Below are 21,136 nucleotides of genomic sequence, written 5' to 3'. Positions count from 1 at the left end.
TCAAGCTTCTATTTTGCTTATCCTAAGGAAGAGCAAGGACTCAACTGAATGCTCTTCATGTAGGCTAATTTCATTACTCAATGTTGCTACTAAAATTCTTTCTAAAATTCTGGCTTGTAGGATTGAAAATATTCTACCTTCTATTATTTCTGATGACCAGACTGGTTTTATTAAAAACCAACATTCCCATTTCAATGTATGCCATGTATTATTTGTTATTTACCCTCCATCCCAGGAGATATCAGAATGTGTGATATCCTTAGATGCTGAGAATGCCTTTGATCGGGTTGAATGGAATTATTTATTTAAAACCTTAGAAAAATTTAATTTTGGACCAGATTTTATTTATTGGATTAAATTAATTTATTTATCTCCTTCTGCCCGGGTTGTTACTAATTTTCAAAATTCCAAACCATTTAAACATCATCATGGAACTAGACAATGCTGTCCATTGCACTTTGCTCTAGCTTTAGAACCTTTTGCCGTTACTTTTCAAGAATCTAATGATAACTGTGGTATTTTAAGAAGAGGTATTACTCACAAAATCTTGCTTTATCCAGATGACATATTGCTGTTTATCTCTAAAGTTCGGGCCTCACTACCTTGCATACTTTCTTTACTCTCCCATTTTAGCCAGTTTTCAGGATATAAATTGAACCTACGTAAGAGTTATTTCCTTTAAATAATTTGGTATTAATTAATACTAATCTCCCTTTTAAAGTTGTAAGAAATCAATTTACTTATTTGGGTGTAACAGTTACTAAGAATTACAAACACCTGTTTAAAGAAAACTTTCTTACTTTATTGAATCATGTAAAAAGGATATCATTAAATTGGTCACTTCTTTCAATACCGCTGATTGGACAAATTAATTCTATTAAAATGAATATTCTACCTAAATTTATATATCTTTTTCAGGCTTTACCCGTTTTTATTCCTAAATCCTTTTTTGACTCTTGATTTTATTTTATCCTTGTATATATGGAAAAATAAACATCCTCATTTAAATAAAGTTCATCTTCAAAAATCTAAAAAAGTCTGGAGGTTTAGCCTTACCTAATTTTAGGTTTAATTACTGGGCAGTTAATATATGATATCTTATGTTTTGGCTATATTATATTAATCATGTAGATTGTCTGGTATGGGTTTCTTTAGAAAGCTAACCCTGTTAATAAATTTTCTATTATTTCTCTTCTTGGATTCTCACTTCCTTTATCTGTAAGTAAACTAACTGATAATTTAATAGTTAAACATACACTGAGGATCTGGATACAATTTAGCAAACACTTTGGTTTATTGAGGTTTTCCCTTTCAAGCCCCATTTATTCTAATTTTTTTAAACCCTCTATGATTGATTTAGTTTTTTAAGGAATGGGACAGATTGGGTATTAAATGTTTTTGGGATCTGTTTGTTGGAGGAAACCTTTGTTCATTTGAGCAATTGTTGCCTAAATATAGTTTACCTGAAACTCACTTTTTTATATATTTACAAATTAGAGACTTTTTAAGATCTCAATTATGTACATTCCCTATAAGCTCAGATAAGAACTTACTGGACATAATTTTTAGTTTGACACCTTTTCATAATAGTTCAATATCTAAGATTTATGGTATGTTACTGGAGATGAGGAATGTTCCTTTAGACAAAATTAAGAATCTCTGAGAACACGATTTACAGACATCAATATCTGAGGAAACTTGGAACGAAATGTTTAAACTGGTTAATACTTCATCGCTATGTGCTCGTCATTCCCTCATACAATTTAAGGTGGTACATAGAGCTAATATGACTAAGGATAAGCTATCTCATTTTTATTCAGATATATCTCCCTACTGTGACAGATGTAATAATGGAGAAGCTTCATTAATTCATATTTTTTGGACTTGTCCGAATCTTGAAAAATATTGGAAGGAAGCTTTTCAAACTTTTCCCTTACTTTTTAAAGCCAATTTAAAGCCTAAACCACTGACGGCCCTCTTTGGCATTGTTGCAGGACAAGATATTAAGCTGAAGGCATCTGATTTACATAGTTTGGCCTTTAGCTCTCTTATAGCCTGGAGGATGCTTTTGTTTAAATGGAAAGATGTTTTTCCTTCTACTCAAGCTCAATGGTTATGTGACGTTGTCATGTTTAGATTTAGAGAAGATTTGTTGTTCAATTTCTGAATCTTGTCAAGACTTTCAAACTTTGTGAGGACCTTTTCTGAATTATTTTCAAAACCTTCAATTCGTTGTTTAAACTCAGATGTTGGCTATTATTAAGTTTTATTATATAAGAAGATATTTACCTTCTTTTCTCCTTATTGAACAGCTTCGGTCTTGATAGGTGTGAGATAGTTTTTTCCTTTTGTAATAAATTAGTATAGTTTAATATAACTATTGATTAACTTATATGAATACTGGGTAATGTAATTGTTATTATGATCAGATTTAAAGTAACTGGTGTTTTTTTTATCTTCTCTGACCTTTTATATACACTTTCTTGTACTCTGTATTTTTCTATGTAGAAACTAATAAAAATATTGGAAAAGAAAAGATTAGGGTTTCAGGACAGAAATGTAGGAGGTTAGAGGTCTGATTAGTGTTTAGGGACAGGGATGTCGGGAGTTTGAGGTCAGATTAGTGTTTGGGGACAGGGATGTGGGGAGTTAGGGATTAAATTAGTGTTTAGAGACAGGGACATGGGGAGTTAGAAGTGAGATCTCTGCTTTCCGCTCTGCATTCGAAGACCAGCAAAGTGGATATTGGTATGAAGGAGATCTGTTGTTGTTGGTCTGTCCTAGGTTGTTGCAGATCAATGAGAGCAGGAGGTATGAAGAGGTGTGAGTCTGGATCAGTCAACGCACTCGTAGCTGGAGCTGTGGGGCTCCATCATCGTCTCATCTGGGTAGTTCTGGTCACCTACCTACAGTCAGGACAACACCTCTCCCTCAATATCTAAAAAACAAGAGAGCTGATTGGGGATTACAGGAGGAACTGAGAAAGGCTCAGCCCAATCAACAACAATGGGTCTGTAGTTGGGAGGGTGAGTAGTTTCAAGTTCTTCAGTATACACATGACCAAAAACCTCAACTGGACTGTACACACTGCCTGTGTAGCAAAAAAAAACACAACAGCATCTCTTCTATCTCAGGCGACTGAAGAAGTTCAGCATGAACCCCCAAATCCTCAAGACCTTCTACAGGGGAATCTTTGAGAGCATCCTGACTGGCTGTATCACTGCCTTGTATGGGATCTGCACCAACCTTGATAGCAGGGCACTGCAGAGAATGCTACAGACGGCCTAGTGCATCTTTGGATGTGAACATCCCTCCACTGAGGACATTTATATCAGCTGGAGCAGAAAGAAGGCCTGGACGGTCATCAGGGACACTAGTCACCCCAACCATAAACTGATTCAATGGCTTCTGTCTGGGAAATGGTACCACAGCATTAAAGCCAGGACCAACAGGCTACGGGACAGCTTCTTTCTACAAGCCATTAGACTTTTAAATTCACACATTTGTATATTGCAATGGAGTCATAACACAAAGAGTTTTACTCCCTCATGTTGTGGGATGGATATAAGATTTAAACAAATTCTAATTCTGAAAATGAAGAGTGTAGAGAAAATCTACAAAGATGTTGCTGGAACTTGAAGACCTGATTTATAGGGAAATGTGGAATACATTAGGACTTAATTCCCTGGAAAATAAAACATAGAAGACTGAGGGGAGATTTGATAGAGTATACAAAATAATGAGGGGTATAGATAGGGTAAATGCAAGCAGGCTTTTCCACTGAGGTTGGGTGGCACTATAATTGGAAGTCATGGGTTAAGGGTGAAAGGTGAAATGTTTAAAGGGGATATGAGGGGGAATTACTTCACTCAGAGGGTGATGCAAGTATAGAAAGCTGCCATCAAAAGTGATGGATGCAGTTTTGATCTGGGTGCAGGTCAATGGGATTAGGCAGAATAATAGTCTGGCATGGACGAGATGATCTGTGCTGTAGTACTTTATGATTCTGTGAAACTATGCCTCAAAGCTGCCATGTACATTGCTTGGGTTGTTTAGAAAGTGTATGATGTGTTGGCCTTCACCAGTCGGGGAGACTTGCAATATTGTGTTCTGTTCTGGTCACCCCTGTATCGGATGGATGTGGAAGAGTTAGGGCGATTGTTAGGATTAGGACTGTAGGAAGTATGTGGAAGCTTGAGAGAGGGTGTTGAGCAGATTTGCCAGGACGCTGCCTGGATCGGAGAGCTTGCCCTACGTGGACAGGTTGAGTGTGCCAAGGCTTTTCTCTTTGGAGAGAAGTAGGATGAGAGGCGACTTGATAGAGGCGTACAAGAGGGTAAGAAGCATAGAATGAGTGGGCAGCTAGAGGCATGCTTCCCAGGATGGAAATGGCTAATATGAGATGGCATAATGTAAAGGTGTTTGGGGTAAGTATAGGGGAGATATCAGAAGTTAGTATTTTACACAGAGTAATGGATGTGTGGAACTTGCTGTCAGAGTTGTGGTTGAGACAGATACATTAGGGACATTTAGCTAGGTACATGGATGATAGAAAAGTGGAGGCTATGTGGGACGGAAGGTTAGATTGATCTTGGAGTAGGTTATAAGGTTAGCAGAACATAGTTGGCGAAAACACTTGTACTGAGCTGTAATGTTCTTATAGAGGTGTATAAAATCACGGGGGACAAAAAAGAGGTGAATGGTCCCAGATTTTTCAGGTGTAGGGGATTCTAAAATTAGAGAGTGTAGCTTTAACATGAAGAGGGAGGTTTAAAGGGGACCAGAAGGACACATTTTTCACACAAGGGGTTTTGAGTATATGGAATGAATTGCCAGAAGAGGTAGTAGAGGCTGGTACAATTCCAAAGCTTATCAGGGGTACACAGATAGGAACTGTGCAGGGACTCCCAGCCTGGGGTCCACAGAAACCTTGGTTAATGGTAGGGGTCCATGGCATTAAAAAAAAAAGGTTTGGAACCCCTGACTTAGAGGGAAGTGGGTCAAAAACTTTAACAGCACAGTGAACGATGTTGTACTGACCCTTGAACCTATTCTAATCCTTTCCTCTTACGTGGCCCTTTATTTTTTGTTCATCCACGTACCTATCTAAGAGTCTCTTAAGTGTCCCTAATGTATCTGCCTCCACCACACCTGGCAGCACGTTCCAATCACTCACCATTCTCTGTGTAAAAAAAGCTTACTTTGACAGCCCTCCTTTACTTTACTCCGAGTAAAGTTAGCTCATGAGGTCAGCATGGCAGAGGTGGGCCGAATGGCCTGTTTCTAAGCGGTATCACTCTATGACTCTGAAGTATGCACAATGAGTTGAACGTAGATAGCAGGCTCTGATTTGATAAGCTTCCCAACCTCACATAGACCCTTACTATCAGCGTACACATCACTCACCTCCTTGTCCTTCTTCATCTGCTCATTTTGGATTACGGGTTGGCACAGAGCCAGGTTCTTGCAGTGACATTTGGTTTGTTGTTTCCCAGAAACGCTGAGGACCCATATTGCGAGCAGAGCTAGTCCCACAGCTGAACTGCAGAGCATCCCGTCTGCCTGTGCTCTGCCCTGGCTGACCGGTTTCATTCGCTAACCACTTACCCAGCTGTAACAGTCAATCATTGACACAAGTTTCAAACTAACCCTGGTAATGAACAACATGTTTCTGGTGAAGGTACCATACAGTCGCTTTGACCCATGATGTGGTTATCAAACTTTTCACCTGCTCTAAGAGCAATCTCAAGCACAAGGGATCCTGCAGATGCTGGAGATCCAGAGCAACACACACAAAATGCTGAAGGAATCAGCAGGTCAGGCAGCATCTATGGGAAAGCATAAACAGTCCACATTTTGGGCCAAGACACTTCTTCAGGACTGGAAAGGAAGAGGAGAAGTCAGAGTGAATCAAAGAGCTATCTACAGTATGCTTTTCTCCCACATAGCCCTCTAGTTTTTCTATCATCCATGGCTACCTAAGAATTTCTAAAATATCCCTAATGTATCAGCCTCTACCATGCCCCACCAGCAGAATGTTCCACTCACCCACCACTCTCTTGATTAACAAAAAACTACTTCTGACATCCTCCCCAGTACTTTCCTCTAATCACCTTAAAATTATCCTTCCTTGTATTAGCCATTTTTGTTCTGGGAAAAAGTCTCTGGCTGCCTACTTGATCTATACCTCTTATCATCTTGTCTTCTCTCTTGTCTTCGGCTGTCATCAATTTTGATGTTGACTGTGCTGAGAGTTTAGCCTCTGCAGGCATGTTTATGGGCCACAAGATCAGCATTGGATCTGCACCGTCTCCTACATCGGTCGCATTTGTGATTTGACTGGTCTAGCACGGAGGTCAGAAGCTGCGATACAAAGATGTGCTCAAGCGCCATATGAAGAACACTGACATGAATGTCAACACCTGGGAGAAAGATGCTTTGGACAGAAGAAGCTGGCACTGCTTTGTCAGGAAGTCAATCCCAGCTATCGAGGAGAAAAGGCAGAAGAAATATGAAGCAGGTCATGAACGCAGAGATTCGGTGCTATCATCTTGTACAACTCTATCAAATTGCTTCATATCCTCCTTTGGAGCGAAGAGCGAAAACATTAGCTTGCTCAACCTACCCTCACAAGACATTCCCTCTGATCCAGGCAGCCTCCTGGTAAATCTTTTCTGTACTCTCTCTGAAACTTCCACATCCTTCCTATAATGAGGCAACCAGACTGTTTTGCTCTGGAATCCTTTCCTGACAGCAACAGATAAGCAATAGATTTGTGGTCTCACCATCTCTTGGTGTACGTGCATTAAATTCTAAACGCACGAGATTCTGCAGAAGCTGGAAGTCCACAAGTCTCAGCCTGAAATACTAGGTGTTTCTTCATGAACGATGTTCTCCCTTTCCAACACTTTCCAGCGCCAAAGTGGGTGAACAACCAGTAAAGAACCAAGCCAGATGGATGCCAACAGAACTGACTTGGGCAGAACATTATCATCCAGAGATAGAACACTAAGATTGCTGATCTTTGCTTCTGAGAACATCGGTGACGTATCAAAGTAAAACATTGTCTTTGGTCCAAATGAGGTTGGAAAGTGGCACACACAATTCTGGTCGGAACATGCTTCTCGAGTTCAACTTCCCCGTTTTAGAGTCAAGTGTTATCGAGCACTACAGCAGAGTAGCAGGCACTTTAGCCCATATGTTCCATTTCACACTATTAATTTGCCTAGTCCCATTGACCCATAGCAGGACCATAGCCCCCCCCACCCATACCCCTCCTATCCATGTATCTATACAAATTTCTCTTAAATGTTGTAATCCAGCCCATAACCACCACTTGCATCGGCAGCTCATTTCACCTCCGAGGGAAGAAGTTCCCCCTTACATTCTCCTTAAACATTTCACCTTTCACACTTAACCCATGACCTCTAATTCTAGTATCACCCAACCTCAGTGGCAAAAGCCTGCTTGCATTTACCCTGTCTATACCTTTCATAAGTTTGTATACCTCTATCAAATCTCCCTTCATTTTCCTACACTTCAGGGAATAAAGTCCTAACCTACTCAACCTTTCCCTGTAACTCAAGTCCTCCAGTTTTGGCAAAATCCTCATAACTTTTCTCTGTACTCTTTCAGTCTTATTGAAATCTTCCCTGTAGGTAGGTGACCAAAACTACACACAATGCTCTGAATTAGGCCTCAGCCACGTCTTGCTTATTGAGATACAGCATGGAATAGGTCCTTCCGACACTTTGAGCCATCCCACCCATTAACCACTGATTTAACCCTAACTTAATCACTGGACATTGAGCAATTAATCTACTATCTGGTATATCTTTGGACTGTGGAAGGAAACCGGAGCACCCGGAGGAAACCCATGCGGTCTGAGGGAGAATGTACACACTCCTTACAGCAGTGGGGGGCAATGAGCCTGGGTCGCTAGTACTGTAAAGTACTGTACTGTGCCACCGGTATCTCATATAAGACATGTTTCTGTAATAGTTACTGACATCACTAGGGTTACCTGAGGCTTGGACAACCTATTCTAAAGATTTACCACTATCACGGTGAATTTTTTGGGTCTTGATTCACTCCTCTCCAACAATGTCACAAGTTATTGCATGGGCCGTTAATGAGTTGGGTGTTTGTAGCCTGTACAGCACAGGAACAGGCCCTGCAGCCCACAATCTCTCTGTCCACCACAATACCAATCCAAACCAATCTCATCTGCACATTGTAGAAATCTCTCCATTCCCTGCATGAACCAACGCCATGGCAGAGTAGCGATTAATGTGACACTATTACAGCTCGGGGCGTCAAACTTTGGGGCTCATTTCTGGTATGTTCCTTCCTGTGTACTGTGGGTTTCCTCCCGATGCTCCAGTGTCCTCCCACACTCCAAAGACATACCAGTTAGAAGATTAATCAGTCATTGTAAATCGTCCTGTGATTAGTCTAGGGTTAATTCGGTGGGTTACTGGGCAGCACAGTTTGAAGGGCCAGAAGGGCCTTTTACACACTGTATCTTTAAATTAAAGACAACATAACCTCTTATTGCACTACCTATATATTTCTGATTGTAACATAGTAATTAGCTGCCTCAAAACAACAAATTTCACACTCCCCTCTTGTGCACCTCCTCCACCTTTCTCCATGGTCCGGTCTCCTCTCTTATCAGATTCCCTCTTCACCCCTTTACCCTTCCCATCTATCACCTCCCAGCTTCTTTCCTCATACCCACTCCTCACCCACCCACCTTCTCCCTCAGCTGGCTTCACCTGCCAGCCTGTACTCCTCCCCCTCTCCCCACCTGAGCATAGAAGGGAGATTTGATAGGGGTATACACAATTATGAGGGGTATAGATAGAGTACATGCAAGCAGGCTTTTACACTGAGGTTGGGTGAGGTCATGGGTCAAGGGTGAAAGGTGAAATGTTTAAGGGGAGTATGAGGGAGAACTTCACTCAGAGAGTAGTGGTATGAAGGATCTTGGTCAGAAATCTTGACTGTTTATTTCTTTTTGTAGGTGTCACTCTAGGCTTCCAGCAACTGCAGAATCTCTAGTGTTTATTAAGTTCCACTTGGTCAATTATTTTCTTTTTACTAGACTGTGTTGTTCCCAAAGCTGCCTCTCTGTCTGTGTAAACATTTCCTTGTCGGCTGGTTTACAAGAATCTGTATACATTCACAATTTCAACTTTAATTTTTCCATCATCTTTAATTGTGGGCTCATTTGCCAGCAGTTCTGTCATCTGTGTCAAGAATCAGAAGTCAGGTTTATTATCACTGACTTAGATGATATGAAGTTTGTTGTTTTGCATCAGCACTGTGGCTCAAAGACGAAGTTACCATAGGTAATTAAAAAGTGCACAATAAAAGGAATTATGAGGTAGTTAGACATCACTGGCACCAGCCTACCCACCATCAGGGGCACACAGTCTATACAGAACAGTGCCAGAAAAAGGCCAGTAACATAGTAAAGGATCCCACCCTCCCTGCTCATGGACTGTTTGTCCCACTCCCATCAGGGAGGAGGCTATGTAGCATCTACATCAGGACCACCAGACTCAAAAACAGTTACTTACCCCCAGCAGTGAGGCTGATCAACACCTCCACCCACTAACCCACCCCTCCACACCCCCAACCATCACTACTTCATCATTTCCTGTCAGTTGCCCTAGTTACAGGCACTCCTGTGCCTAGCATTGCTTAACCCACCCCTCCACACCTCCAACCACCATTACTTCATCATTTCCTGTCAGTCACCTTATGTACAGACACTCCTGTGCCTAGTGTCACTTTACGGACATACAATCAATCTATGTATATAAGCTATCTTATGTATTTATATTATGTTTTTTATTATTATTGTGTTCTTTACCCTATCGTGATTTTTTTTCTGCATCAGATCTGGAGTAATAAATATTTTGTTCTCCTCTACATTTGTGTCCTGTAAATGACATAAAACAATCTTGAATCCATACAGATTTTGTTACACAGTGAATTGAGGTAGAACAATGCAGAATAAAATAACAGCCATGAGAACGTGCAGGGCTGACAGACACTAAAGTGTAAGATTATAACAAGGTAGACTCTGAGGACAAGAGTCCATCTTATACTAGAGAACTTGTCATTTTAAAAAATTTATTCATTTACAGGATGTGGACGTCGCCAGCTAAGCCAGCATTTATTGCCCATCGCTCGCTGCCCTTGAGAAGGTGGTGATGAGCTGCAGTCACTGAGGTGTAGGTATACCCACAGTGCTGTTAGGGAGGGAATTCCATGATTTTGACTCAGCGGCAATGAAGGAACAGCAATATGTTTTCAAGTCAAGATGGTGAGTGACTTGGAGGGGGACTTCCAGTTGTGGTGTTCCCAGGTATCTGCTGTTCTTGTCCTTCTAGAAGGTAGTAGTCATTGGTCTGGAAGGTTCTGCTTTGTACAAACTGCTGCAACTGTTCATTGATGGTGGAGGGGTTGGATGCTTGTGGAAGGGGTACCAATCAAGTGGGCTGCCTTGTACTGATGGTGTCAAGCTTCTTGAGTGTTGATGGAGCTGCACTCATCCAGGCGAGTGGCGAGTATTCCATTATGCTCCTGACCTGAGCCTTGTCGATGTGGACAGGCTTTGGGGAGTCAGGAGGTGAGTGTCACAAGGCGCAGGATTCCTAGCCTTTGACCTGCTCTGGTAGCCACGGTGTTTACATGGCTAGACCAGTTCAGTTTCTTGTCAATGGTAACCCCCCAGGATGTTGATAGTAGGGGATTCAGTGATGGTGATGCCCCTGAATGTCAAGGGACGATGGTTAGAACTTCTCTTGTTGGACATGGTCATTGCCTGGCACTGTGTGGCTCGAATGTTACCTGCCGCTTGTTAGCCCGGGCCTAGATATTGTCCAGGTCCTCCTGTTTTGGGTATGAACTGCTTCACTATCTGAGGAGTCATGAATGGTGTAGAACACTGCAATCATCTGCGAACATCCCCACTTCTAACCTTATGACAGAAGGAAGCTCATTGATGAAGCAGCTGAAGATGGCTGGTCCTAGGACACTTCCCCGAGGAACTCCTGCAGTGATGTCCTGAGGATGAGATGATTGACCTCCAACTACCACAACCAGCTTCCTTTGAATCAGGTATGATTCCAAATATCAGAGTCCCATAGCAGTGGGGTAGAAGCTGCCCTTGAGCCTGGTGATACGTGCTTTCAGATTTATGAGTCTTCTGCCTGATGGGAGAGGGGAGAAGAGAGAATGCCCGGGGTGGGTGGGGTCTTTGATGATACTGGCTGCTACACTGAGTCCGTGGAGGGGGTGCTGGTTTCTCTGATGTGCTGAGCTGTGTCCATAACTGTGGAATGCTCTGCTAGGTGTGGTGCTGAGGCAGATACATTCGGGTTATTCATGAACTTCCTGACAACACGCACAAAACTCAGCAAGTCAGGTAATTTCTTACCACCTGTCCTCACCCTTGCCCCTTTCCCTTGCCATTGCCCTCCAGCCCCCGTCCTCTTTACATCACAGAAAGAGTCCAGCCGCAGAACGCTTACTGCCTCTTCCCTCACAATGAGTGGTGATTAATAAGCTGCCCACTTAATGTCATTCAGAGAGCAGCAATTTAACCAGCGGTGATTACAGAGGGGCACAAATCATCACCTCGTTGCTCGAGAGGCCTGAAGGTCACAGAGGACAGGGCCGCGTCCGCCTCAGACTCATGGGAGCCAGGATCAGAGAAAACCACTCCGGAACCTTAGCAACAACAGCAAAACAATTCCTCCCACAAGCTGGTACCACAGAAACCGGCTGAGTGGAGATTTCCACAGAAATCTAAACACAAGGGATTCTGCAGGTGTTGGAAACCCGGAGTAACACACACAAAATGCTGGAGGACCCCAGCGGGTCAAGTAGCATCTACACAGGGAATAAATAGTCAACATTTTGGGCCGAGACCCTTCGTCAGGATGAGATACAGAGGTGACAATTGTTTATTTCTTTCCACCGATGCTGTTTGACTTGCTAAGTCCCTCCAGCATTTTGTGTGTGTTACTCTAAAGGAAAAGAGCAGTGTTTCCATAACATCTTTCACTTCCCTTTCAAGACAACCCAGATTTTGGTAGCCAGTTCTGAAGTTGTGTTAGAGGTAGACTCAACCAGCTAGGTCACGGGCACAAACCTCCCCACCTTCGAGGACATCCTTAACACATGATACCTCAGGAAAGTGGCATCCACCATTAAGGACCCTCACCATCCAGCACATGCCCTCTTCTCATTACTACCATCAGGGTACAGGGTCCTAACAGTGCAGAGTCAAATTTTAGGAAAGTTTCTTCCCCTCCACCATCAGATTACTGAGCAGTCTATGAACCCATGAACACCGCCTCACTATCTGGCTCACATCTGCACTACCTGCAGCCTTCATTTATTTTTAGTCCACTCAGTGGCCTCTTTATCAGGTGCTCCTGTACACCTCATTAATGCAAATAAGATAGGAACAGAATTAGGCCACTTGGCCCATCGAGTCTTCTCCGCCATTTAATCATGGCTGATCCTTTTTTTTTCTCTCCTCAACCCCATTTCCCGGCTTAACATGCCGAGACCTGATGAAGGCCTGCTAAGTCCTGATGGAAGGTCTCAGCCTGAAACGTTGGCTGTTTATTCTCCTCCATAGATGCTGCCTGACCTGCAGAGCCCCTCCGCCATTGTGTGTGTTGACCCCCAATGCTCTGTGTTTCTGGAACATTAAACAGCACAGCTCAAGATCACATCCCGCAGCCCACAGTGTTGCTTCCCTCCAAACAGATCAGGTAATCACTGAATCTAAATTTTATTTCTACATTAGCTGATTCAACCAAGAAACTTATACTGAAATTGCATTAAGCCGTTCATTAATCTAAATAGATGATGACAATTGATCTTCTGTGAAAGCTCTCTATAATTACGAATTTCAGGAAATATTCTAGAAATATTTTATAGTGGAGTAGCTCCCTTCAAAATAGGTAAAGACAAGCAATTTCTTCAAACTTATCCATCAGTCCCAAAGGTACAAACTGGCAGGGTTGTAAATGAGGATGTACTGAAAAGTCCATCCTTTGTACTATCATTTCACGGTATAAACCTTGAGGCAGAAACAAGAGCAAATATACCTCAAATCAATTTTGTGTTATTATTAAAGGACTTTAGACTCTTACAAGATGAAAAGATAAATCAATGGATCAAAGGGCTTCGGATTATCTGAAAAAACATGGAAATTTGTAACAACAGTGGTCAATTCCACTATTCAATATAATCACGAATAATTATCCAAAGTCCTGTTCGTATTTTCTTCCCGTATCCCTTTATTTGTTTAGCTAATCAGCCAATCAAGTGGCAGCAACTCAATGCATGAAAGCATATAGACATGGTCAAAGGGGTTCAGTTGTTGTTCAGACCAAACATCAGGATGGGGAAGAAATGTGAACTAAGTGATTTTGACTGTGGAACGTTTGTTGGTGCCAGATGGGGCAGTTTGAGTGTCTCAGAAACTGCTGATCTGGGGTTTTCACACACAACAGTCTCCAGAGTTTACAGAGAATTGGTGTAAATTGAACAGCAGTTCTTTGTGCAAAAGCTCCTTAATAATGAGAGGTCAGAGGAGAATGGCCAGACTAGGCACAAGCTGACAGGAACTCAAATACCCTCTCATTATAACAGTGGTGTGCAAAAGAGCACCTCTGAATGCACAACAGGTTGAACCTTGAAGTGGATGGGTTACAGCAACAGAAGACCACAACATATATCTCAATGGCCACTTTGTTAGGTGTGGCCTAACTAGAGTTTTATAAAGCTGTATCACAGCTTTCTGACACTTGAACTTGATTCTTAATAAATAAAGACAGGCAAAATGCTTCCTGTACCACCCTATCAGCCTGCATAGCCAATTTCCAGGAACGATGGACTTGAACCCAAACATCACTCATTTGCCAGACGGTGTGTTTGACGAGGCTTTTCAGTTTCAGATTGCGTGTGCATTGGACCGCACAGTGAAATGTCTAGTTTGCATTAACAAACAGCATCACCTAGGGATGTGCAGGTTGCAGCCCAGATCTGCCACTACATATTCCGACAGCAACACAGCTAGCCTGCAATGTTCGGTACAACAATACAACAGCAACAAAACAACAAGAGCTAAACAAGTTCCATTCCTCCCTCCCTCCCTGACCCCCCACCCATCTACACACACACAATTCTTCAACCTTAAGATTAGCTATCTTTGGCCTCCAGTAGACTTTCGGATTTATAGACAATTGATTTCAACTTCCCGAATGGACTCACAGATCCAGGCTTCCGCCCATTTCTGGAGTTAAGACCATGAGACAATATGACATAGGAGCAGAGTTAGGCCATTTGACCAATTGAGCTGGCTCCACCATTCTATCGTGGCTGATGTATTATCCCTCTCAACCCCGTTCTCCTGCCTTCTCCTCATAGCCTTGATGTCCTTACTAACCACGAATGTATCAACCTCCATTTTAATATACCCAATGACCTGGCCTCCACTGCCATCCATGGCAAAAAATTCCACAGGTTCATCACCCTCAGGCTAAAGAATTTTTTCCCTATCTCTGTTCTAAATGGACGTGCCTCTATTCTGGGACTGTGCCTTCAGGTCCTAGACCCACCCACAGCCTCTCCACAGCCACTCTATTGAGGCCTTCCAATATTTTCAATAGGGTTAAATGAGACCCCCCCCCCATTCATCTAAACACCAGTGATTGCAAGGCCAGAGCCATCGGGCTTCAAGTTTCATCATTGACCCCGGGACCTGCCGCTGGAGGTGAAGGAGGAGCCTTAAGCTGGCTTGGGACAGAGTCACGTCTGCCCTACAGGTGCAGAGCGGATTCTTTTATTTGTTGCCTCTCTTCCAGATTAGCATCTTCCAGGGTTTACGATGCTGAAGGCAGGGCTTTGGTTGTTAATTGTATCCTCTGGGAGGAGGGATAATTTCAATTAAGGACATTCTTCCGTGCAATAAAAAAGCAACTGTCATCTTCCCCCATGCATTAACATCTGTTCTGAGGATCCAGTTACTGAGAACACACAGAGTCTTCCTCTAGTTTTCGTCTACGTGACTCCGATGTGAGTGCACGAGGCACAGATAGCATGAGGATGATCTCAAAATGGGCAATGCTGAGGATCAAAGTTCAGAGTAAGTCTATTACCAAATTATGTCACCATTTTCAACCCTGAGATTCATTTTCTTGTGGGATTCACAGTAAATACAAAGAAACACAATATAATTGGTAAAAGACTGCACACTACAAGATGGACAAACATCCAATGTGCAAAAATCAACAAACTGTGGAAATATAAAAATAATAAATAAATAAATAAATAAATAAATAAGCAATGAATATCAAGAACATGAGACGAAGAGAACTTGAAAGTGAGGCTATAGGTTGAGGGAGCAGTACAGAGTTGGGGTGAGTGACGTTATCCCCTCTGGTTCAAGAGCCTGATGGCTGAGGGGTACTAACTGTTCCTGAACCTGGTGATGTGAGTCCCGAGGCTCCTGTACCTCCTCCCTGACGACAGCAGTGAGAAGAGAGCCTGGCCTGCGTGGTGGGGGTCCCTGATGATGGGTGCTGCTTTCCTGTAACAGCACTCCATGTAACTGGATGGGGTTAAATTGGAGAGACGTTATAGTCCTAGTCGCTGTGATGAACAGTAACAGGATGACCTTGGTCTGGTACATGGCTGAAGATTAGCAAATGGCTTTTAATCCAGACAATGTAAGGAATTGTGTTTTGGGAGATCAGATCAGGATAGTACTTATAGAGTGGACAATGCACAACACAACTTGTCCCCTCTATTTCTGGGGTGTGTTATGCAAGAGAGGGAGCTAGGACTAAAGTTCATAGTTCACTGAAAGCAGCAACAAGGTGAAGAGGGCAATTGGCGTGCTGGCTTTTATCAGTCAGAGAAGTGAGTATAGAAGCTGGGAGGTTATGTTGCAGTTATCTAAGAAGTTAGTGACGACACACGTGGAGTTTTGCAGACAGTTTTGGTGGCCTTGCTACATGAAAGAAGGCATTAAACTAGTAAGAGTGCAAAAAGATTTATTAATTTTTAGTTTTTAATGTAATTCAGTGATAGAGCATGGAGTAGGCCCTTCTGGCCCTTTAAACTATGCTGCCTAATCATGAGACAATTCACAATGCCTAATTATTCTTCCCGGCACATCTTCAGACTGTGGGAGGAAACCGGAGCGCCCGGAGGAAACGCACACATTCCACGGGGAGGATGTATAGATACTCCCCACAGACTGGTGCTGGAACTGAACTCTGAACTGCAGAACACCCCGAGCTCTGGTTGTGTCATGCTAACCACCGCGGTGCTTCAGGGTTTGCCAGGATGGTGCCTGGTCTTGGGGGCCTGAGGTACATGGAGAGGTTGTGTAAACTAAGGCTTTATTCCCTGGAATCAAGGAGATTGAGCAATGACCTGACAGAGGTGTATAAGACCAGGAGGGACATAGACAGGGTGAAAGCAGGTAGTCTTTTCCGAGAGAGGGGGTTGGTTAAAAACAAGAGGACAGAGGTGAGAGATCAAAGGTGAGAGATTTGAAAAGAATTTCAGAGGCACCCTCTTCACTCAAAAGGTGATGAGAATTAGAATGAGCTGCCAGAAATAGTGGTTAAAGCAGACATGTTAGCAACATTTAAAAGTAATCCATAATTCCATGGATAGGAGAGGTTTAGAGGGTCATGGGCTGAACACAGTCAAGTCAAATCAAGTCACTTTTTATTGTCATTTCGACCATAACTGCTGGTACAGTACATGGTAAAAACAAGACTACAGTTTTCAGGACCATGGTTTACATGAAACAATACAAAAATACACTGAACTACGAAAAACAGCACAAAAACTACACTAGACTACAGACCTACCCAGGACTGCATAAAGTGCACAAAACAGTACAGGCATTACAATAAATAATAAACAGGACAATAGGGCAGTAAGGTTTCAGTCCAGGCTCTGGGTATTGAGGAGTCTGATGGCTTGGGGGAAGAAACTGTTACATTGTCTGGTCGTGAGAGCCCAAATGCTTCGGAGCCTTTTCCCAGATGACAGGAGGGAGAACAGATTGTATGAGGAGTGCATGGGGTCCTTCATAATACTGTTTCCTTTGCGGATGTAGCGTGACATGTAAATGTCCATGACAGTGGGAAGAGAGACCCCGATGATCTTCTCAGCTGACCTTACAATCCGCTGCAGGGTCTTGCGATCCGAGATGGTGCAATTTCTGAACCAGCGGTGATGCAGCTGCTCAGGGTGCTCTCAATATAACCTCTGTAGAATGTGATGAGGATAGGGGGTGGGAGATGGACTTCCCTCAGCCTTCGCAGGAAGTAGAGATGCTCCTGGGCTTTCTTTGCTATTGAGCTGGTGTTGAGGGACCAGGTGAGATTCTCCGTCAGGTGAGCACCAAGAAATTTGGTGCTCTTTACGATCTCTACCGAGGAGCCGTCGATGTTCAGCAGAGAGTGGTCACTCCGTGCCCTCCTAAAGTCAACAACCATCTCTTTTGTTTTGTTCACATTAAGAGACAGGTTGTTGGCTCTGCACCAGTCCGTTAGCCGCTGCACCTCCTCTCCGTAAGCTGACTTGTCGTTCTTGCTGATGAGACCCACCACTGTTGTGTTATCGGTGAACTTGATGATGTGGTTCGAGCTGTGTGTTGCAGCACAGTCGTGGGTCAGCAGAGTGAACAGATAAGACTACTCACTGGGCAACAGAGTCAGCACAGATGAGATGGGCCAGAACGGAAAACATCCCTTTAGAACAGAGATTAGGTGAAATTTCTTTGGCCAGAGGGTGGTGAATGTGTGGAATTCAATGTCACAGGCAGCTGTGGAGGCCAAGTCATTGTGTTTATTTAAAGAGGAGGTTGATTTGTTTTTGATCAAAAAGGGCCTTCAAGGTTACGAGAAGAAGGCAGAAGGATGGGGTTCAGAGGGATAATAAATCAACCATGATGGGCTAAATGGCCTAATTCTGCTCTTATGTCTTAGAGTCTTTTGGTCATGATTCTTTCTGCTGACAGTTCATGATCTTCTATAGAACATAGAACATAGATCAGTACAATACAGGATTAGGCCCTTCGGCCCAAAATGTTGTGCCAAACCAATTAAATTAGTAATCAAACAGCTAACGAAACTAATCTCTTCTCCCTACACAATGTCCATATCTTCCCACTCACCTCACACTCATGTGCCTATCTAAACATCCTTTAAATATCCCTGATGTTTCTGCTTCCACCACCACCCCAGGTGGATAGATTGATCCCAAAGGAAATTACAGTGTCACAGTAGCATTACAAGTTAATGGATATAAATATTAGAAGTAAGAAAGAATAAAAAAGTAAGTTACCACAAGCAGTCGACCAGGAGGGGTCAACAGGTGGGGGCTGTAGGGTGACTCATTATAGAGCCTAATGGCTGAGGATTAGGATGACCTCATACAGCACTCTTTGGAGCAGCGCAGTTGTCTCAGTCTATCACTGAAAGTGCTCCTCTGGTCAGCCAAAGTGGCATGCAGAGGGTGAGAAACATTGTCTAGAATTGCCAGGACTTTCCACAGGTTCCTTTGTTCTACCACAGTCTCCAATGTGTCCAGCACTCTGTGTAAAACTCCCCTTTTGAAATTACCCCCTCCTCACTTTAAATGCATGTGCTGTGGCATTAGACATTTCAACCCTGGGAAACCCTGGGAGCCTGTCTACTCTATCTATGCTTCTCAGGATCCTGTAAACCTCTATCAGATCTCCCCTCAGCCTTCGCTACTCCAGAGAAGAAAACCCAAGTTTGTCCGACCTCTCATTTCTTTTCCTATCCCTGGACTCATGAAGTTGGAGGGGAAAAAACAGGAAGCAGGGACAGCTAAAGGCCTTTGCCGCCCCTGAGGAGGAGAGCTCATTGATTAGCCCTTTAGAGCCTCTTAAGAACCAAAGTGGCTTCTTTATCACGTCTCCTTTTGACATCAGGGAGCTGTAATCAGGGTCACTGGAGGAGGAGATTAATCAATCCCCGTTGTACCTGTCAGGGAACGGAGCAGAAAAACATGTTGAAGTGTTTGTGACATCTCAGGAAGGGAAGAGCGAGGTCACGATAGCTCATAGCTCTGCAGAACAGGCGCCGCGGAGCATTCTGCAATGGGACATGAGAAACAGTCCACTGCTTTATGGGTCTTCCCTTTCTTCTTTGTGGTAAGTACTTGTGATAACTTCACTCAACTTCACTCTCCCTATCACTCAACTGTTCCCACGACTTATCGACTCCTTTTAAAGACCCTTCATCTCAACATCAATATTTGTCCTCAATATTTATTGCTTGCTTGCTTATTTATTTATTTATCTATCTATCTATTTATTTATTATATTTTCTTCTTTTTGTATTTGAATAGTTTGTTGTCTTTTGTTTGTGTGTCTTGTGTTTTCCATTGCTTGGAAGATGTTTCTTTGTATTTATGGTGAATGCCTGCAAGAAAATGAATCTCAGGGTATGATATGGTGACATATATGTACTTTGATAAAAAATTAACTTTGAACTTTGAATTAATTAGCACACCTCCGTTAAGAAACAGTCTCCCTGCTTCACTTCACCGGATGTGTGCCTGTTTTATCCAATGGATCCTTGTTTTAGAATACGTGCCAGTGGTGAAAATTGCAGAGGTTAAGTGGTTAGTCGAGATCAGCTAGAGTAGCACACACAAAATGCTGGAGGAATTCGGGTCAGGCGGTATCTAACGGGAGGAATAAACAGTCAATGTTTCGGGCTGAGATCCTTCTTCAGGGCTGAAAAGGAAGGGGGCAGAATCCTAATAAGAAGGAAGGGGTGGTGGGAAGGGGAAAAAGACCCGTTAGAGGACCTCAGCTCGAAACTGTGACTGTTTACTCTTTTCCATAAGCACTGCCTGACCTGCTGAGTTCCTCCGGCATTTTGTGTGGCTTACTTTAGATTTCCAGCATCTGCAGAATCTTTTGTGTTTATATATATCAGCTGGGCATTGATGATGGTACAGATACAAAGCAAGAATTGTTGGGCTGCTTATCTGAGAAAGGATGTGCTGGCATTGGAGAGGGTCTAGAGGAAGTTCATGAGAATGATCCTGGGAATGAAAGGGTTAACACGAGGAGTGTTTGATGGCTCTGGGCATGACTCACTGGAGTTTAGAAGAATGAAGGAGGATCTCATTAAAACCTATCAAATATTGAAAGACCTAGTTAGGGTGCATATGGGGAAGATATTTCCAATAGTGGGGAAGTCCAGGACCAGTAGGCACAGTCTCAGAACAGAGAGATGTCATGTAGAACAGAGATGAGGAGGAATTTCTTTAGTCAGAGGGTGGCATGTGTGCTATCTCAGTGGAAAAAGTCAGCTTGCATTTACCCTATCTATATCCCACCTCATTTTGTGTATCATTATCAAATCTCCCCTCATTCTCCCACAGTCCAGGGAATAAAGTCCTAACCTATTCAACTTTTCCCTGTAAATCAGGCCCTCAAGTCCTCAAGAAAGAAGCAGGTTTCAGGTTGGATCCCTTGTCAGAATGAGTTATCACACAAAGTACACTGCAGATGCCGTGGTCAAATCCACATGTACAAACAAGCTGGAGGAACTCAGCATGTCAACCCACAACCCACAACAGACAGGATCTCCCGGTTGCCACTCACTTCAACTCTCCTTCACATTCCCATTCGGATATGTCCATACATGGCCTCCTCTACTGCCATGATGAGGCCAAATTCAGGCTGGAGGAGCAACACCTCATATACCGTCTGGGTAGTCTCCAGCCCCTTGGCATCAACATCGAATTCTCCAACTTCAGGTAATTCCCTCCCTCTCCTTTTCGCTATCACACTTTCACTCTGCCTCCTCTTCTAGCTGCCTATCACCTCTCTCATGATTCTGACGCCTTTTACTACCCATAGTGCTTTCCCCTTACATTCCTCCTTCGCCTCTCCGGTCTATCCCCTCCCTGCTTCCCCTCCCCCACCCCTTGATCTTTTCTCTGATTGGTTTTTCACCTGCACCTTCCCACCCTCCCCCCATCTTCTTTATAGGGCCTCTGCCCCCTCCTTCTTCAGTCCTGACAAAGGTTC

At 43.2% G+C, this 21,136-nt stretch overlaps 2 protein-coding genes across 2 annotated transcripts in view; one reads left to right on the top strand and one right to left on the bottom strand.

The window, feature by feature from the left end:
- The window catches only part of LOC132401524 (di-N-acetylchitobiase-like), a 34,641-nt gene extending 29,084 nt beyond the window's left edge, over positions 1–5,557 (bottom strand). The window contains exon 1 of the mRNA XM_059983547.1: positions 5,407–5,557. Within this exon, the coding sequence (XP_059839530.1) occupies positions 5,407–5,553 (147 nt within the window). The 5' untranslated portion in view covers positions 5,554–5,557. The remainder of the gene's footprint in view (positions 1–5,406) is intronic.
- An 836-nt stretch (positions 5,558–6,393) lies between these two features.
- The window catches only part of LOC132402335 (uncharacterized), a 109,123-nt gene continuing 94,380 nt past the window's right edge, over positions 6,394–21,136 (top strand). Inside the window, exon 1 of the mRNA XM_059985213.1 lies at positions 6,394–6,540. Coding sequence (XP_059841196.1) covers positions 6,394–6,540 — 147 coding nt within the window. The remainder of the gene's footprint in view (positions 6,541–21,136) is intronic.

This window comes from Hypanus sabinus, chromosome 11, assembly GCF_030144855.1.
Source record: "Hypanus sabinus isolate sHypSab1 chromosome 11, sHypSab1.hap1, whole genome shotgun sequence".
NCBI lineage: Eukaryota > Metazoa > Chordata > Chondrichthyes > Myliobatiformes > Dasyatidae > Hypanus > Hypanus sabinus.
The sequence above is the reverse complement of the archived record's forward strand: the minus strand, read 5'-3'. Positions and strand labels throughout refer to the sequence as shown.